The 20,416-nt window shown below is 42.8% G+C and overlaps 1 protein-coding gene across 1 annotated transcript; it reads left to right on the forward strand.

The window, feature by feature from the left end:
• Nucleotides 1-661: 661 nt before the first annotated feature.
• LOC311205029 (interferon-induced GTP-binding protein Mx-like) lies at nucleotides 662-19,316 on the forward strand (the record flags this gene model as incomplete). Its single annotated transcript, XM_084279318.1, has 13 exons — nucleotides 662-949; nucleotides 2,482-2,677; nucleotides 3,508-3,645; nucleotides 4,799-4,953; nucleotides 7,011-7,149; nucleotides 7,651-7,849; nucleotides 8,609-8,687; nucleotides 9,679-9,801; nucleotides 10,599-10,740; nucleotides 12,936-13,094; nucleotides 14,338-14,414; nucleotides 15,951-16,193; nucleotides 18,868-19,316. 13 exons carry the CDS (start codon nucleotides 662-664, stop codon nucleotides 19,099-19,101), a joined length of 2,172 nt encoding a protein of 723 aa, XP_084135444.1. The 3' UTR covers nucleotides 19,102-19,316.
• Between the last annotated feature and the right edge of the window lie 1,100 nt (nucleotides 19,317-20,416).

Genomic DNA, 20,416 nt, shown 5'->3' on the forward strand with positions numbered 1-20,416 from the left:
TACGACAGTTGTGCAATCTGTACTTATTTCTACCACATGGGTCAAGTGCATTAGACTTCATTTGGATCTGTGGAGAACTGTGTGTTGCCCACACAGCTAACTCCCTCAGGTACTGGATACCTCTGTCCAGGTGATCCACTTCCTTGGATGACATACATCATCTTCACTGGAGTGATACCTTTCCTTGATGCTTGACAGAAGTAAACTTCAGAGGCTGAGGGCTCATGTCTTTTTCCCAATCACCTTGTCAATGTCCCTTCCCTAGACATGGATCCCACCTGCTTAGCTTCCCAACCCTTTAATCCCAGGCTACTGGCACCATTCTCCCAGCACTGGAGCAGTCAGGTAACAATGTTCTCACGTGGATGGTGACTGAGATCTTTTCAAATGTCTTGCAGCTCACTCAGGGACAGGGATCAGGTGATTATCTCCAGTTCTTCTTTTGTCTCCTGTTCTTGTGATGGTCCTGGTTCATTGTCATCTCTTACTAAGAAAACTGAGGTTTTCATGTGTTCTTCTGTATAGGAGCAACTGATAGCATCAGTAAATAAAAGTGGTATTTGAATTTATTTTCTATGATCACTGTGGCGAGAGGGAGTCACTCATTGTTCCGCGTTTGATTTCAGGAGCTGTACTATAAAGCGGTTGGAGCAGAGAGGAAATGTTATTTAGTGAAGCATTTACAGACAATCTACACAGCAAGCCAAAAAATCATCAGGCCACGGATAATGAGGGGGCAACATTCAAACAACCTTCTGAACGAAACAACATTCCCATCAAGAAAACTATTTCACCATCACCTTCCCCACAACCATCTTTAACACCTTTCGCAGTACCTCTCCCACCAGACCAAGGTGATGAAGATGTGATGTCAGAAAATGTCAGAAATGAGAGAAAACCTAAACTTGAGCAAAAGCTGAATAGAAAGTATTACAAAAAACAGGACAAGGTAAGGCTGACACCAGAAGAGATCCTCCCCACTCCCACTCTTACTTCATATTACCAAAATTAATTCCCTTGCCTCTTTGAGCACTCTGCACATGCTAGGTCTAAGCAGGGAAGTACTGGTGGGATCGGGGCCAGCCAATCACTTGTGTAACTAAGAAGATAGGTACTTATAATTAATCTGTAGGCATAAAAAAAAAATGCAGGTGTAAAAAATGGGATGGTAGCAGCCTTGCAGTGAATTTCATGCACAACATGTATCTGTTTCATTGGTGACAGCAAATGTTGAACAGAAATCCCAAAATCTGAGAGTTTTTTTACTTGAGGCTCTGCTACCTTCAATAGAAATGTTTAAAAAAAGGTTAGTAATAGCTCATGTTGAATATTTGACATTGTTTTTAAGTCTGTATCATAGTTAATGATGTTCCTTGACAATGGTTAGGATTTACTAGCTAGTAAACTTTGTAATGACGATGGGGGGAGAGGTGCCAATAAGGTTTTAAAATACCTGCCTGTAGACAGTGTGTGCTGTCTCTCTCATCTTGAAAGAAAAATCTGCTGCTTGATTACATCTGATTGATAAAAAATATTTCAGGGGTGTCTTTCTTAGATAAAGCTGATGGTGGGAAACTTCAACTTTCCTTTTCAAAAAATGAGGTATGACTGCACCTGACCTGGTAGGGTCTGTAATATATTGGTGGTCTCAGAATTGCATTTCTAAATGTAGCAGTCAGGCTGGAACCTGGAGAGACAATCTGAGACAAAGGGCCAAGCTGATCTTTATACACTTCAGCTGTGTATATTTAACAGCAGGTGGGCCAGTTTTCTAAGGAGCTGCAAATTGTTCAGTTTGTTTGCATGAAAATGAAAAACCGGTGGTTTTCATCTAGCACATGTATTAAAACAACAATAACAAGCAATAATCAGTCTTTTAAAACAAATCACTCACATTCTTCCCTTACTCTAGCCTAAAATGAGGCAAAGGAAGAAGAGCCATGATGATCTAAAAATATTTTAGCCCCCTGTTAAGGACACTATGGCAGAACACTTTTGGTGCCTACACACAAACTAGAAATTCAAACTTCAAAACAAAAATGCAATAAGCTATTCTGTACTGAATTCTCTTATTACTGGGACTAGTCCGTGTTTGCATACACAGACTTCATTACATCTGTACATGAGTGAAATAAAATGGCAGTTATTAAAAAAAAATCTAGAAAGAACACTTAGTAATGAAGTCTCCTTTTATTCTTTACCTTCTCAGGATAGCTGACAAAGTTTAGTATTTTAGTATTTTTGGTCTTTGGGCCAACCTCAATTGATTCTGTCGTGTTCACAGACACCTGTGTGTAACAAGGAGGTGCAAGAATACACAGTGACATGAAATACAACTGGATGCCAGTGTATAAGGTTTACTAGGGAATGATGAACTGGAAAAGATGCCTACAAAATTTTGTTGGGTTTGGGGATTTTTTTTTTTTTGTGAGAACAACTTGTTTTAAAAATATGGAAGATTAATTCTAAGTTTAATTCTAGCAGGAAGCAGAACATAGCTTGTACAAACAGTTTGAGAAAAAGATCCGACCCTGCATTGATCTTGTCGACAGCCTGAGAAGTCTTGGAGTAGAAAAACATGTGGCTTTGCCTGCTATCACAGTGATTGGAGACCAGAGCTCTGGGAAAAGCTCCGTCCTAGAAGCCCTGTCTGGTGTTTCTCTTCCTAGGGGCAGTGGTAAGAAATCACCTTCTCAAGTTTTCAGTTGTATTTTTTGTTGTTTTTTTTTTTTCCTGGTTTTGGTCTTGGAGTGGTTAACTCCATGACTGACACTATGTCAAAGTTGTGAGACTCCAGAGGCCTTCTCAGCTCTGGTTTCCAGTAGAAGAAATGGATGTGCAGGTGGGGCACTGCAGGGTAACCTCAACAAGGCACATGGTCAGGGTGGTGGAGAGACCAGGAGTAAGAATACCATGTAGCATACTTGGCTCAAAACTGTGGACAGACTGCAAGGTCTCACTCTGTGCTTTTGGGGTGGTTTGGTTTTGTGGGTTTTTTTAGCAAGGTTTTCTTACAGGTATCTTTTTCTTCCTTTTTTTTTTTTTTTTTTGGCAAAAAATGGGCAAAGATCTTTACTTACAAACATATTCATTGCATGTTGGAAGACTAGCTCAAGAGGATTTACTTTCCAGCTCTGTGTGTCTGTGTGTGAATAAGTTCTATGTGAGCTGACAATACCATCTAGCCTTTCAGGCTGGACTTGAGGAAAAGGTTTTCACAGGATGAAGGTGCAGCACTGGACCAGTTCACCCCAGAGGGGTGTGAGTCTCCATCCTTGGAGGTCTGCAAGACAAGATGTGGCTGGACAAGCCATGGCTGACCTCACCTGGTACTGGAGACATTCCTACTCTGAGTGGAAAGTCAGACAAAAGCTCTTTGGCAACGTCTCCTGGAACATTTCTGTGTCTCTGTGTGAAGTATTAGGCATTCCAGTGTATGCTACTCAGTCACTGTATCATGCTTAACAAGTGCTAAAAGAGTTACCTCTGTCTTTGAAACTGCTGCAGGTATAGTTACACGATGCCCCTTGGAACTGAAAATGAAGAGAACACCTGCCACCCAGGCATGGAAAGGGAAAATTTGTTACCGCAACACCAAGAGAGAGCTCCAGAATGCCTCTGAGGTGGAGAAAGCAATAAGAGAAGGTGAGCTGGAACTTATTCCCATCCAGCTTGGCTTGACTTGTGGTAGGGTAGCATAAAATAGCCCTCTCAGTACAGTACTACTCACTACTGCAGCAGTGAGGATGGTCTGTGATGTCCAGTAAAAGCTAACCGTCTGCCTCGTTTCGAGAGGCTGGCAAGTTGTAAACTTGCAAAGCCCTAATTGGTTCCTCTCATCAGTTGAAAAGCACAGATGTGTCTCTGGCTGGAAATCTTACTGTTTTGGAGGAAACTTCAAGAAGGAAGCATGATCTGAAAGGTGTTTTCCAATGTTAATGCTTCTGTGATTCTATGGAGGGTATATAGAGCTTCTGCCAGCTAGTGTAACCACAGCCTCAAGCGTTAGCCTTCCCATGTTACAGCTTTACTTTTAGGATATTTCTTGCAGTGCAAGAAAACATTTTTTCTCACCCAAAAGGTAATAAACACTTGCCATAAATGTGAAAGTTGGATTGTCCTTATTTCCTTGACTAGCGTAGATCTACAACATTTTTATTCATCCTATTGATTTTTTCATTAGATTTTCAATATATTATTTGGATATTTTCAATATATCCTTCCAAAAGTGGCAAGGCAAGCAGCGTAAATGGATTAAGCTAATTGCACAGCTGAAAATCTCTCATGAGAATGACTGTGGGGTTTCCTTGCTCCTTTGTGCTGCTCACAGCCTTAACATTATTGCCTTGTAAGATTTGGGATGAATTGCTTGGTCTCTCAACCTCACTATCAAAGTGGGAAGAATATAGAGTAACACCTATTTATCTTTCAATGCAGCAAATTAATACCTAAAAGATATCTTGGTATTGAGGAAGAATTTCTGCAACTGACCAGTATCTTATCAGATCAATTCCACTGTGGTATATTTACATGTATTTTGCCTGCATATATGAGAATTCATAAGAATATGCTCTATATAATAGTCCCACTCATTCCAAAAGAATGTATCCACATACTGCATAATAATTTCCTTAGATTTCTGCAAATAAATAGATTTAGGTGCATGTCTGGATGTGTAAAAAAACAAGCATAAAAAAACCTTAGGTGGTAATAGATACTTTTCAGTCATTGTGTTCAGCTCCTCTTGGATGCATTGTTTGAAGCTTATATGCATTGCCTTGCTCTTTTCTCCTTGCAGCCCAGGATCTCGTGGCTGGTACTAGAGGTGCTGTTAGTGGAGAACTAATTTCTCTAGAAATTCAGTCCCCAGATGTCCCAGATCTGACACTAATTGATCTTCCTGGAATTGTGAGAGTGGCTGTGGGGGATCAGCCAGAAGACATTGGGGAACAGGTAAAACTCAGTCTCACATGCTAACCTGTGCGCCAGGTCACTTCTGTAGGCTACCTCACATGTGAGCCTTTGCTGTAGGATGCTGGAGTTATTACGTGGGGGTTCTGAGCCAGAAATAAAGCTGCACTAACAAACAGGCCTATTTTTCAGGCAACTAATTGAAGATAGAAACAGTGAGGTCCAGGATCTCCTGTATGCCCAGTCCCTCTGTGCAGGAGGGAGCTGCCCATGCTCGGCATGCAGGAGCCACCTCATGCCTTGCGACAACCTACCCATGGCAGCATGGAATAACCACACCGTATAGACCCTGAACACAATGCTGCCCCGTGTCCCTTGGCTAGACTGCAGTCTGGAAGATATATCACACAATTAGTTTTGTTTTAGTTTTATCATAGATAGATAGATAGATAGATAGATAGATAGATAGATAGATAGATGGATGTGGGTTCTTGTATGCTCTTCCAGAGCAAGGTAGCAAATCGGCCCTCTTGCAAGTTCATTGCTCTCTCATCCCTTACATCTTAATCAGACTCATCTTGGTCTTTCTCATCCCTTAAGGGGTCCCATCAGACCCCTTATGAAGTAAACAGTGTATGCATTAAAGTGCGGGAGATCCCTGTTCTTACTCTGGCTGTTTTCAGAATAAATGCTGGAGAATGCAAATAAAATTGGACAAGGACAGCTGTGAAGGTGATGTGCAGGAGCTGGGTGTATTGTTTCTCCTAAAATACCATTAAATAGGAACTTGGAAAAAGAGTAGCACACAAACTAAACTAGACATATCAACAAAAATGACACAAGATTGGATTGACTAGCTTTTGGTCTCTGGGAGAAGAGTAAATTCACTTCACAATTTGATAGTAATCTTTCTATAGTATTCAGAAGCAAGCAACAGGTGTGACATGACCCACAATTTTCCATCATGCCCAGCTGGCTGCATGCTTCACAGATGGAGGCTGTAGGATCATAGCATGTCAGAAATCAGAATGGATGAGAAATAGAAAAGAGGCATCTTTGCCAAAACTCAGGGGAAAAAAAGTTAACTTACTTTGGTATAAGCACTGCAGAGCTGTGTGAACTTTTTGCAACACATCAAAAACTGAGAACCTCTTTCAGTTTGGCATTGAAACACAGACCAACTAGAGGTCATGCAAGATTTCTTTTTTTTACAAATCCTCTACTGAAATATAAGCCAAATACCTTTGTGCTCCTTTCAGAGATCCAAAAATGGGATTTATCAGCATAATCTAGCTTGCTTGCTTTCTCTAAGTATGTACCTAGATGTCCTGGTTTCAGCTGGGATAGAGTTAATTTAGTTAATTTGCTACCTGTCAGTGGGCATAGCGCTGTGTTTGGGATTTAGGATGAGAGTCATGTTGGTAACACACTGATGTTTTAGTCGTTGCCAAGCTGTCAAGGACTCTTCAGCTTCTTATACTGTCCTACCAATGAGAAGGTGGGGGGCACCCAACAAGCCAGGATGGGACACAGCCAGGACAGGTGACCCAAACTGGCCAAAGGGATATTCCGTACTGTATGATGTCATGCTCAGTATATAACTGGAGGAGTTGGCCAGAAGATAGGTGCTCAGGAACTAGCCAAGCTTCAGCTCTGGGAAGTGAGAAGTTGTGCTGCATCACTTATTTTGTAATATCATAACTCTAAAACACAGCACTATACTAGCTGCTGGGAAGAGAATTAACTCTATCCCTGCAGAAACCAGGACCTGGCATCAGAACTTGTTTTTCTTACATGTGATTATTTATGAAAAATCTTTGATATTACCATAATGACACATTTATGAGAGGTTAAATTTTACATACCATTCAGGACAGGCATGTCAACAGTCTGGTCTCATTCGCTGTAGATGTTTCTATTAATCTTGACATAGAAGAAGAGGTTGCATTTTTCTGCTGAACCATATCCAACCAACCCATTAGCATGTAACACTGTGCTCAGTATATGTCATCAGACAATGGCTTGTTTTGCTAGAAATGGTCACATTTTACATGTAAACATCTGATTTCACTGAACTTCTTTGCTGTATTGCACTGCAGATCAAAATGCTGCTTAGGAAGATTATTGGCTGCAAAGAGACAATCAATTTAGTGGTGGTGCCATGTAATGGGGATATTGCAACAACGGAAGCACTGAAAATGGCTCAAGAGGTGGATCCCAGTGGAGAAAGGACACTAGGTGAGGCATTTTTTAAGCTACAAGTTGTAAAGAAGTACAACTCTTCTTATCCCTGAAGGCCTGATAGTCTGTGTATTACACACCAGATCTGTGATGGAAAAAAAAGAAAAAAGAAAAAACCTAAACCAGCTGAAATAAACTATTGACAAAGCCTGAGATGATCCAGTAGCTCAGAGTCCCTTAATTTTGAGTCATGCTGGCATTCATGTTATGAATGATTGGAAACTGAATTTGTCAGAGTTAATGGCAGAAAAGCTTTGCTGCTGCCTGTTAAAAAAAGTTTGCAAAGCAAAAAAGCATGATGGGAGGCCAGCTGTGGAGCAGATGTTACAGTGCAAAGCCCTGGACATTAGAGTTTTCTAGAAGAGAGAAAACAAGACAGAGGGAAGTTGCTTTACAAAACATGGTACTCCTCGTTCCTGCTCTGGTGGTGGTGTGTCGCACCTCTCCTACCTTAAACTGCTGCACTTGAGTAACTTTTTTCTTTGGGTAACTCCACAGGCATCCTCACAAAACCCGACCTGGTGGACAGAGGAACTGAAGAGTATATCCTTAACATAACACGAAACCGGGTCTTCCACCTGAAAAAAGGTTACATGGTTGTAAAGTGTCGTGGGCAGGAAGACATCAGCAACAAATTGCCCTTGGCCGCTGCAATCCAGCAGGAGAGAAATTTCTTTGAGACTCACAAACATTTCAGGTACTTCTTGCAGAAAGGACCTAATAAAAATCATACTAAAGTCACTTCAAAACTTCCTTTTGACTTGCTGTGATTTAAATTAGGGTTACAAACAGGTACTGTACTTGCTGTTTCTCATTGCCCATGTAGTGTTGCATTCCAGTAAGTCAGAAGAACTTTATAGGCTAAATAAACTTTTAAAATGCATTTTGGATGTTTGTTATATATTCTCCTTAACCCTGGGAGAAATACTGCGAACTACAGAAGTTCATAGTCCTGCAGAATTCAAGTTAAGCATCTGAGCACTTAAAGCCAAGCACTGAAGTATTTCTGTTCACTGGCAAACAGGATGAAACTCAGCATGAGAGCAGGTACTGCCTGTGCTGAGAGCAGAGATTTCCCCGAAAGATGACTCAGCAGAGAATTGGTCATAATATAGATAATGGCAGGTGAAAAGGGTTTTAAATCAGTGTATTTCACACATGCAGAAATACTACAGCAGCACATTAGTCTGCTGCTAGAAATTGCTGTTTCCAGATACTTCTGTTTCCCTTTGCTTAGCCAGTAGCAGTAGCTGTCGAACAATTCTTGCATAAAAGCCATGGTGCCTGGAGAGGAGAGTTCTGCTCTGCTGTCACGTCTGTACTAGCACTCCCCAGAGGGACTTTTCTTTCCTCAATTCGTGTTGTAGAACTAGTGACAATGCAGGAGAGCATCAGGGCTTCCTCCTCACCCTGCACATGCGGTCTAGCCAAAACCACCTCTTCTTCTTCTTTGCAGCATTCTTCTGGAAGAAGGAAAGGCTACTATCCCTGTCCTCGCAGAGAAGCTCACCAGTGAACTTGTGACACATATTATTGTAAGTAACAGAGATGCCATACTAAGCTGTTTGTATCAGTTACTGTCTTAAGAATGAGTTCAGCCCTTCAACCTTGGATTGCAATGGACTGCAATTGGTTGCAACTGGATTGCATCTTGATGTGCATAGATAGTATTTAATTATCCTTCAGTATGGCAATCTGAGAAGAACTTAAACTGAGACTTAGAGGTAAAGAAACTCATGCTCTGTCCTCAGATTTGTCTTTAAACTGAAGATTGACAATAGACAAATCAGTTAACCTACCTGTGACTCCTAACTCCTGCCTTTCCAATGGCAGCCGTTGTATTTCTTTTGTTTGTTGGCTGGGTGATAAGTTACTGCTATGTTGTGTTACTGAAACACAAAATTTTCTATTTAACTGAAAATGTCTTCAAAATCTCAAGTAAGATCTAATTGTTTTGTTATATTACTGTACCTATATGATTAGATAGTAGTTTTAATTTTATATACATGCATCCTTGAGTAATAGATCCTGATCCATTACAGGAAAATGCTGAAGTACAGGGAACCTCTACATTCAGTCCTGAAGGAGAAATAAATAAATATTTAGGTAACCTTATATAAATGGGCAAATAAACAGCCATGTTTAATCAAGTATTTATCAGGAATGGAGAAGTCAGTACCTTCCCCACATCACTACCTCCACGGCGCAGCCTGTGAGGATAGTTTTTGAGTCTCTGTAGGTGAAATGTTGCCCTAGACTGCAGATGTTCGACCTGCCTTGCTGTGGGGCTCAGCATGATTTCTCAGGGAGATCTTAGCCCCCTGCCTTCTCTCACTGAAGGCTGTATTTGCACTTCCATGCTATCCCGCTGTCACATATGGGATACAGGAACAGCAGGCTCTTGGACTCCAAAGAGCAGCAAAGATCATGTGCTGCTTAGGAGTAGGTCACTCAGAGGGATTTTGTTTTCCTTCCAAAACCAGACATATTCAACCTAAATGTCCTTCTTTGCTGTTTACACCCCAGAAAACTTTGCCAACGCTAGAGAGCCAAATACGTGAGATGCTCCAAAAAACATTACAGGATCTACGAAGGTGTAGCAAAGGCAAACCTGAGACAGAGTCTGAGAAGCTGGCTTTCCTCACAGATGTAAGTATCAATATCCCTTTGGTCACAGAGCAGAGCAAGGAGGCAAATGTGGGAGAAAAAGAAAACACCCAAAGTCAGCAAACTGCCAGCATGGACCACCAAGAAGCTTGTGGTACCTGCAACTGAAGGGTTTTGAGAGTAACATAGAAAAACCTCTGGCAGGAATACATCATATCTGCAAAAACAATGCACCACCGGACCTCACGGCCGCTTCTAGCAGTTCTTTTGTGATTATGTGACGTGAGAAATGAACAACTTAGCTGACTGGTCAAAATCAAGTATCTTAGAGAGAGAAAACTTAGACTTCCCTGTGACCAACATTTTGAAGGGTTTCTATTGTTTACAGCACTCCTAAGATCAAATGCATTCTTGGTATCAAAATACGGATGGCAGGGCCATCCAAGTGTCTCATCTTGGGGAGCTAATCCCTCACAGTAAGCTTTTGGCAGACCAGCAGAGGTGCCCATCAGCTTTCGAAGACTTCATGCAAGTCTAGCCAATTAGAACTTGGTAAGTGATTCCAAGAGCCCACAGGAAAACAAAATACCAAGGCAAAACAAAACAAAGAATATGAAGCTTGTTCTCCTCTAGCTGTTCTGGTTTTAAAAGAAAACAAGACAAACCAAACCAAAAGAGCCAGGAGCTTAGAGCATAAAAGATATAAGGAAGGATGTTTTCATTGAAGCATGTCTCTGCTAACATCAAATGACTGCAGATTCACTTAACATATGCAAGTTAATTGAAATGAAAAAATACAACTTTACTACATTGCTTGGTTGTTCTTTAATTCATTGTAGTTGATCAAACGCTTTAATCAAAACATCACTCAGACGATCTATGGGGATGAACTGTTGCTTGGAAAGGAGATAAGACTGTTTTCAGAAATCCGGAGAGAATTCCAAATCTGGGGAGCGACTCTCCTGGAGTGCACTGAAAGGGGTAAGCATCACAAAACATCACTTGCAGCTGATCTGGGAGTCCATTCCCTTGCTTTTTAATCAAGACACAGCATCATCAACACATTATTTTCATGAAAGTGAAAGCTAAGAAACTAGGAGCATTTATCTGTTCTAGTGTTAGGGAAGTTATGCTTTAGTCTTTGGGGACAAAGACCCAGCTTATGTTAAATGCTGTCACTATGGAGAGATCAGTGGATGACTCTCTTCTACCAACAAAGCAATAAAATCAAGACTCTGGACCCTGGCATAGAATTGTTTGCTGATTCTCTGAACCGTTATTCTAAATAACAGCAACAAAACCAACACCAACACTAAATAGCAATAACATCACTTGTTATAATGTTATTACTACTGTTTATATTATGAATGATTATTCTTAATATTTCAGCATTTGGGTCCTTTTTGTTCTACTGTAGTTCTGGTGTGGAGAAAGCAGTTCTGAGTTTGCAATAACCACAAGCTCATAAGAGTACCCCTTTCTGTGCATCACCCACCTTGCTAATTGCTAACTGAACTCAGTTCTAAACTGAGGCGTCAGGTGATACACACAGACTGAACTCTGCTGTACACACAACATCTTTTGCAGCATCTTTTTCACATCTTCCAGAGACCCCATCATTTGCTCTTAGAGACGAAATAGCATCAGCCCCTAGTCAAGCAGCAGCTCTTGAAAGTAGTTCTTTTAGTCTTTGAGGCACATCTATGTCAACATCGCTAGTGACTCTAAAATGATAGGTACAAATAGGCTGCAAAGGTGCTGTCAGCCAGAAACAAATCCACTATATGTAGCCATATATGTGAGGAGAGACAGACATCAGTGTCTCGTATGTCCCATCCATGAAGTACCAAGCCAATAAACAGGATTTTATGGAGAGGAATAAAAGAGTAAAACAATGAAGACATGAAGAAATAGATGTAAAAACAACAGAAAGCACTAACAGAAGGATGCAGCTTCTTCAGAGGACAAGGAGCAACTGAGCTGCAGATGATGCACAAGGCATCACGTGGCAGCTGAAGCACGGTAGGGAATCCTCTAGGTGCTTTCAGATTGTCCTCGTTGATTTAAACTAATATGTTCAACTTCACAATAAGATCAGAGTAGCAGCACACAGCAGCTCTTATGACAGCACAGCACCTGATGACATGCTGCCCCAAAATCATATGTATGTGAAATATTTACATGTGCAGCAGAGTAAGGTCACTTACATAGCTTGAAATCTAGGGGTGGCTCTAGCAAGCTCGTCCTCAATGAAGAGCATTGTGATCAGCCACCGCTAGAATTTCTGCAGATACATCATCATATGTCAGATGATTCTGTTTAACTTCAGCTTTCTTATGATAAATGAAAGTATTAAAAAACAGAGGATGCTTTGGATACTTGAAGCCTTGAAGTTTCTCTTGAAAATATGTTCTTGTGGCCATATTACAGCTCTGTGCCACCTTAACTATACAGGTCTGTTTTCAGGCTCTGGACCAGATACTCCATGCTGTCTTCTTTTGTTTTGTTATTATCCAGCCATGGACTCATATATCTCAATGTTAGAACTGAATCATTCATGGCTTGACTTCTGCTTCTACATGTGCTCTTTATCCACAATTCACAAACTTGACCCCAGAACATGACAGTATCAAAACCTTTCAAAATGCTTAGAAACACATCTTTGCCTGAGCATGTAAACCACTTCAAAGGGATATACCTCATTTCAGATGGCAAATTCATATGATGTCAACAAAGAAATATTTACTGTGATGACTTGCTGTTTTTTCCTTTAAGAACTGTTCAGTGATTTGGCAGCAGGAGTGGGGGGCGGGTGTTTGGTTCTGTTTTTTTTAAAACTCAGAAGTGACTGGTAATGGCCACTTCTGTGGGGGTAGCAATTCCAAGAAAAACCAACGTTTTTGTTCCCCATCATACTATTTGGATTCCTTTCTTCCAGTCAGATGCTTGATCCAATGTGTGACACAGCTCAGTCACTGAGCAACAACGTGTGCTGGCGCAGTTCTGCAGCAGGAGTATTGCTCAGTAGCTGTTCCTATAAAGAGCATTTCAAAGAGGAGAAATAGGCTTCCTTCTTAAACCTGAAATTTATAAATTCATTATTTAGTAGTAAATCAATGTTTAGTGGTAGTAAATGTTTAGTTTAGTAGTAAAGCAATGTTATTTTAATATTGCAGTTAAAAAAAATATACCCAGTAATGCGCTGGAATATGAAAGGCAGTATCGTGGACGGGAGTTCCCAGGCTTTACCAATTACAGGATGTTTGAAGACATTATAAAGGAGCAAATCTTGGAACTGGAGGAGCCGGCTGTCGCGATAATGAACAACGTGATTGGTATGTCTCACAGGCCACATGAGGCTGTCACATGGGAGATGCTGGTGTGCCTGACCATTTTTTTTCTAGGATAAGCCCATGTAAGCAAAAGCTCCAGCCAGGATACGTCACGGTGGGAAAATTACTCTGATTCAACCTGGGAACTTGCTTCTAGAGAAGAGAAGACAGAGGAAAGACCTTATCAACACTTATAAATACTTGAGGGGTGGGTGTCAGGAGGATGAAGTCAGTCTTTTTTCAGTAGTGCCCAGTGACAGGATAAGAGGCAGTGGGCACAAACTTGAATATAAGAAGTTCCACCTAAACATGAGAAGGAACTTCTTCACTGTGAGGGTGGCAGAGCACTGGCACAGGCTGCCCAGAGAGGCTGTGGAGACTCCTTCTCTGGACACATTCAGAACCCACCTGGATGCATTCCTGTGCAGCCTGCTCTAGGTGATTGTGCTCTAACAGAGGGATTGGACTAGCTGATCTCCAGAGGTCCCTTCCAACTCCTGCCACCCTTTTTTGTTTCTTCTCTAGAACCTCCAGTCTCTGCAGATGGTCTCCTGCATTTGTTAATACTTTTCCCAGTGGCTGGTGAAAGGGAGTTAGAAAATCACTATAATAAATAACAGATTAAAGAAATAGTATAGTAGAAAAGTACCTGGTGCCAGCCAAGCAGATCGGTATTCCCGTGCCCAGGGAGTGGCATTCACAAATGTGAACTGGGAACCCAGCTGCTCTGCCAATTCTCTGCATCACACTGTGTGTTTTACACAGTGACCGCTGGGGCTGGGGGAAAGGGTTTGTCTGGTAAAAAGTATGCCATGACCCTCTCTCTCCTGTGTCTGCCTTAGAAGGTAGCTACAGTGTTTGTGCCAGGCTGTGCTGCATGCACCAACTCCTCTTCCTGGGGAGGCCACTCAGTGGGTGAGACCCAGATGTGCTTACATGGCCAAGTGATGGCACATCTGTTCAGACACAGCTGTAAGCACAGAAATACCTTATCAAAATAATCTCAGTGATATTTGATCTCTCATGTGTGAAGTGGCTGCAGGAGGTCTTTAGGGCTCACAGTCTTCAACCTAGAAATCTAAATTCACGCTTGTTTGCATTGGTCTTAAAGGCAGAGTGCATCAGTACAGCTGCTCAGTTATTTCTGGATGAATACAGAAAAAGAGGACTTTTTTTCCTATTAACAATATCTTTAAAACCTCACATGCTTGCCTGGCTATATTTTATCTGTCTGTTCTTTCCTTAGGACTGGTTGAAGAGAAATTCATGAAACTCACTGAAAGACTCTTCGCTGATTTTCACAATCTAAGCAGAGCTGTTAAGGTGAGAGACTACCTACAACCTGATCTGGGAAGGGAAAGACAGAATGCCATTTGTAAATGCAGCTGTCCTTCAGTATCTACCCCATTGCATTACCTTTACACAAGTGTGAAATTTCTTGTCTCTGCGTTTTGTAAAATAAGGAAGAGCTCAAAAATGATAGCATGTTTATAATGGCACTCATGAAAGTGCATTTTGCCTTTTGGTACAACTTTAACAAGATCTAAAACATGGGTTCCTGGCTCATTCTGGTAACCTGGTATAGATGCCTTGAAGAGCTTGTAATTCATTTCAAATGCAGGTCCTGCAGTGATCTGCGAGTGTTTGGGTGGCCTCAGAGTGCTAAACAGTACTTTTCCCTCTTTGAAAGGCAAGCTGGGGGTGCTGCAGCAGACAGGCCAAAAATCATTCAACTATAAGACACTTAAGACTGTTAGCAATTTGGGGGGAGTGCGTGTTTTGCCATGTTAAATGACAGGGACACCACTGAAGGCCTCTTCTCAGAAAGAGCTTTGAGGAAGTAATGAGAAGTGATGCTGGACAGCCAGGAGGCAGAGTTCCCTGACAGAGCACTGCTTAAAATAAAACTCAAAGGCAGATGTGTGTGGAATAGCTGGTTTGCTATTTGACTTGCATGGCCATCCTTGTTGAGTTCCCAGGCCAACCAGACAGCAAGAAAATAAGCTACCTCAACCAAACACAGAGGTGTTTAGGGAAGCAAAACACAGTGAGAGAAGTGAAGAGGTAAGAAGCTCTGGGAGACAGTGAAGATGAGAAAAAGAATCATAGAATCATATAATGCATTAGGTTAGAAGGGCCCTTTAAATATCATCTAGTCTACACACACCCCACACACCCCCACACCCCCGCAGTAAGCAGGAGCACCTTTAACTAGATCATAAAAAAAGATGGGATGCTTTCTTAGGGATGCTAGGAAAGCATTTGAAGGGAAGTTGAGGATGACTGAGGGAACTTTGCTGCCCCGCAGACTTTCAGGTGGAAGTATCAAAAAAACCAGAAAGCCTCAGATTACTACAACAAAAGTAGCAGACAGTGAGGGGTTAGATGGGGTTGGTTTGCTGACAGCAGGTAGGCGGCTGCAGGTTTTGAGAAGGGCGGGAGGGGCAGTGGAGTTCACAGCAGTGCCTGCTGTTACTGCCCACTGCCAGAGGGACGTGCAAGCGAAACGCATGTGAAAACCAACTGCAGGCTGCAGGCTGAACTCATGCCTGGGCATTGCTGCTTATTGTCATCAACCTTGTATTTTCCTTCCGAGTCCAAGCACTGGGGTTTGACTGATTCTACTTGTGTTCAAGGAAGGGACAAAACCCACGTTTTTCCCGCCTTTTCACAGCAGAGTTACCAGATTCCAAAGCATTACTCCCATGGTCCCAAGAACCAGTCTGGGATTAGACAGTGCTGCAACAGGGACTATTGAACACTGTGTCCACTTAGACATCCCCTGGGGACACTGCTAAGCACCAGCACCTTTCCAAAGGAAGCAAATGCGTGAGAACTACTTGTTCTTTTCTTTCCCAGGCCAGAATTGAAGACATTAGAGAGCAGCAAGGAGCGGATGCTGAAAGACACATCCGGACCCAGTTTAAAATGGAAAAAATCATATACTGCCAGGACGACCTTTACATTAACAACCTGAAGTCTGTACATGAAGATAAGCCCACCAAAGCTGGCAGTGCGAATGAGTCGCAGTTTCGCTCGCCTGCGAAGCAAGAGCCCTCCTTTGTCCAAGAGATTGTGATTCACACCAAGGCCTACATGAACGTGAGTTTACAGGCTGCGATACAGCAGTTCTCCTGCGCCCTGAATGCTGTAGCGTATATGCCCCTCGTGCAGGTCTCGCTGTAGTCAACAACTGAGCCTTTCATGCAGTGCAGCTACCAGGCAAGGGTCTAAGTGTCTTGTCCAGGTACACACACAGCATCGGGCCAGTGGTGACAGTGGCAGGAGAGAGCTGTCTGACGGGCTGCGTCAGCGCTGCCGTGGGGAGAAGCAGTTCCACGCTGCGGGATCTGGTGATTAGGAAAGCCTGCAGCCTGCAAACGTGGCAGCTGGCCCCTAAACCACTAGCTACTCCCAGCCTGGCATGGCTCCCTGCTGCGGCTGCCCCTCACTCAGGGAACACACCAGTAGCAAGTGAGTCCTCATTCTTCTCCAGCTGTCAGGGAGAAAAGGGTGACACCCTGCTGCCTCTGCAGCCCCACGCCAGTACAATGCTCTCTTGCTGGATTTCCTGTAGGGACGAGTGACAGGGGGAGGAAAGGACTGTCACTGGAGCATGCACAGCACAAGCTGGAGCTCCACAGCATGGTGGAGAGGATAGGATGGTGACGAGCTCTTGGCCCTGTAGTTGAAAGTTACTGATTACTCAGTCAATGGGAAGTCCCACTCTCCAGCAAAGGCAGCAGCAGTCCCTAGGACTGCTTTCCCCACAGCAAGTTCGTCTCATGGTTTTCAAATAACACTCGTTTGCACAAGCTTAACAGCGTTACATGCATTTGGCACAGCATGTGCAGAGCTTCTGCATTTGGCACAGCATCTGAGAGCTCGGGTCAGCCTCAAGCCCCTCTGCAATATTCCTGCTGGCAGCAGAAAGTGGTGTCAGTACCTTGCAGTCAGATCTTAAACTAATGCTGCAGGAGGAGCAATAAATAAAATGTCAAGTTACAATGGATTCGGCTGGCTGTAGAGATCAGAGTGCATACGCTGTACTGCAGGTAGCTCCGTAGAAGTTAGTTAAGTCTCTGAAGACGAAGGGGATGTTTTAACAAAGGATCCCGTTAAAGACAGACAGCAAAGAGAACACACAGTGTCAGGCTCTGCCTTTGATCTTTGTTTCGTAAAACTCCCCCAGCAAGCAGCAAATTCAATATTAATAATGCAGCAAGGCAGGGCACAGCTCACCTGGAATTTCAATAGGGAGGTTTTGACAGATTCCGGCACTTAAATGTTCAGGCAGCTCAGGCTGACGGGAGAGGAATCAGACCGCAGGAGACAAAGGCAGAGCTGCACAAGCTCGTCCCTCCCGCCTCGCTCTATTGTCTGCTCTAACACAGATGTCTTAGATGCCAGTTCTACATTGCTTTGCAAATGCTCTAAGCTCCATGTTCGGCAATAAGGGGTGCATGGGCATCATATCTCTGTGGGACTGGTGCAAGGGCAAATACACTTTGAGTGAGATGGAAGCTCTGAAGTGCCCCATGGCCTTTGAAAAGGGCATGCATGAATCCGTGCTGCCAGTGGTAGAACTGTCAACATTATGGGTAGAGTTTGGCTCCAGAAACCCCCCCATACTTAAGGCACCTAAGCTCTCTTTCTGCCATGGTCAGTAGTGCCTAGAGAAGAAGTAGGTTTAGGTAGTGCTTTAGCTGACTCAGCTGGATTGCTTGCTGTTGACTAGATCTCTGCAAACCAGAAAGAAAAACTACAGATACTTTTCAACTTGAGCTCAGCCCCATCCTCATACATGAAATATTTGCAGCCACTAAGCTCCAGAGATACTAAAGCCACAAACACCTTAAGCATCTCTGGAAATGGGCTGCCTAAACCCTATATGACCCGCAAATCAAATGTGCCTCTAGCTCATCTTCCCACTGCCATTTTCAAGTCAGGTGCCACAAAAAGAAAGGAAGACGGCACCTCTCAACTGCAGCCAGTCCCTCAGGTGTAAGTGTTCACCTGACACTAGGAGGGCTGGAAGCAGCTGCCTGCCAGCATTGGAGAGGTTTTGAACCTCCTGTCATCCAAGAACCTGTTAGGCCCCCAAACCTTGCAGATGTCTCCAGGGAAAGGGCCCCACAAGCTCTTGAAGGTCAATCTGTTTCAGTCTGCACAGATAACTAAGACAGGACAGTTTGTTACATCAGGGAGAAAAATCATCTCCTTGAGATATCAATAGAAGTAGAGTGAGCACAGTCCAGTCTCACTGTTGCTGAAGAAATTTTGCCTTAATCTTACTCCAAAGCTGTGTTACACTTAAAATCACAACCACGTTGTTAGAATACCATCTAAATACAGGAATTTACCACCTTTGGGAAAAATTAGCCGTTGGCTTTCCCACACTGTAGCAGATCGATAGTGTTCAGAGAAGACAAGTTTTATGCCAGAAATGGCTTACAAGTACTATTCGTCAGGTTTGTCCTCACATAACCCTTACCAGGGACAGATAGCTGGCAGAGCTAAGCAGAGAACAGCCTGCCTTGGGTTTATTTCGCTGGTGGGAAAAAGCAATAGCTGGCATTTCCATAACTCTTCATTTTTAGGTCTTTAGAAACAAAAGAGACTATTGGCAAATGACTTTTGGTTCCTAGAAACACTCACCTCTTGAACAATAACTCAATACATTTTAAGAATGTTCTGTAACCAGATTACCTCTAGTGCCTTCCTTTTTTAGTTCCTTGGGAAACAAATCTTCTGCCCTTTTTTCCCCTTCTCACAGGGAACAAGCAAACGCCTCTCCAACCAGATACCTCTGATCATCCTGTCTTATGCTCTTCATGACTTTGGGAATAACTTGCAGACAGCAATGTTGAATCTTTTGCAAGAAAAGGACAAGTTAGACCACCTTCTTCAGGAGGACAGTGAAGCTGCTAGACGTAGGAGCAGCCTCAGTCAGCGAGTTAATTGTCTCACCAAAGCCTGCCAACACCTGAGAGATTTCAGCTCATTGTAGATTTTGTCATTTTTTCCTGTTCTTGCTTTCTTGCATCATCAAAGAAATTTATAAAAGTCCCCTAAAACTGTTGTGGCAGCATAGACCTCTAATACTCATCTCTAGTGTTCTGTTCTGCTTTGTTTTCCATAGCCAGCTGTACACAAATGTATGCCCTGTTGTAAGGTTGTGATTGTCACTGGTGTAGTTGTGATTAAACAAATGTTATCCCATTTTTAAACATTTACTTTATGGAATCTGTACAAACACTGAAAGAATTATTAAAAATCTGGAGCACTGTGGGTTGTGTGGTTCATAGGTGGTTTTTTTTTTTTTTAATGATGGAGGCTTTCAGCTGTATAACCCACAAACTACAGAAAATCAAATCATCTGACTTTCCTAGATGAAGCTTCCAGCACAACCACAGCAGTCCCCCACTTCCCATTGGGGTTTTGACTTTTCCTGTCATCTCTCCAGCTGTTGCCTCAAAGGTGACTGAGCGAGGTGTTGCTGCTCTTCATTCCCATCCCCGTAGAGTGGGTGCACACACTGGGTATGAAACAGCTCCAGGCTAGAGAATGTTAACTTCAGCTGATCAGTACATCCATCCAAGTACATCCATCCACAGGATGCTGTTGGGTCTTTTTCTCCTTATTCAGTTCTCAGAGTTGTAGAGAAAGCCTAAAAGGCTCTTTCTTTTGGATTCCTGGAGCTTCCTGAAATTCAGAGGCTGACAGGCCACTCAGTAGGATGGCAGGATTTGAATGTCCAAAAGGGATTAAATCACCCAGGATGTTAAACATTAGAAGGGCACCTCAGCAGCTGGCTTGCTGCCTTTCTCCTTCCTGTCCCGAGGGCAAGGAGAACCTTTCCAAAAGCTCTTTCATATCACGGAAGCCAGTGTAAAATATAATACCGCCCGCTGTATTCCTGACACCTTTCATGTGGAGGATTTATTTCAACAGGCAAGGCTGTGCTTTGTGCAGCAAGAGTAATGTCTCCATTCAACTTTTAAAAAAAAAGTGCCTGTACCAGTGTGACATGCAATAATTTCCACGATCCTTAGAAAAGAAGCCTTCTCTTCAGGCTGGAAGTGATAAAAGGTGTTAGAGCCCTGACATGCAACTGCAGCACTACATATCTGATGTCTGTGGCACAGCGCTGGCCCCAGTGGAGCTTACAAGCTTGCTTAATGCTGCTTAGCACTACAGCCAGTTTTCCACATTTCACTATACTGTTTAGCTGCTAGGAACTTACAGTGCTGCAGGTCAGAAGGCATAAAAAAGCATGATACCATAACAACTTTGCTTATTTAATTCCTATTTTGAAAGTCCTT

Source organism: Gallinula chloropus (genome assembly GCF_964237585.1).
Source record: "Gallinula chloropus genome assembly, chromosome: 1".
Lineage (NCBI taxonomy): Eukaryota > Metazoa > Chordata > Aves > Gruiformes > Rallidae > Gallinula > Gallinula chloropus.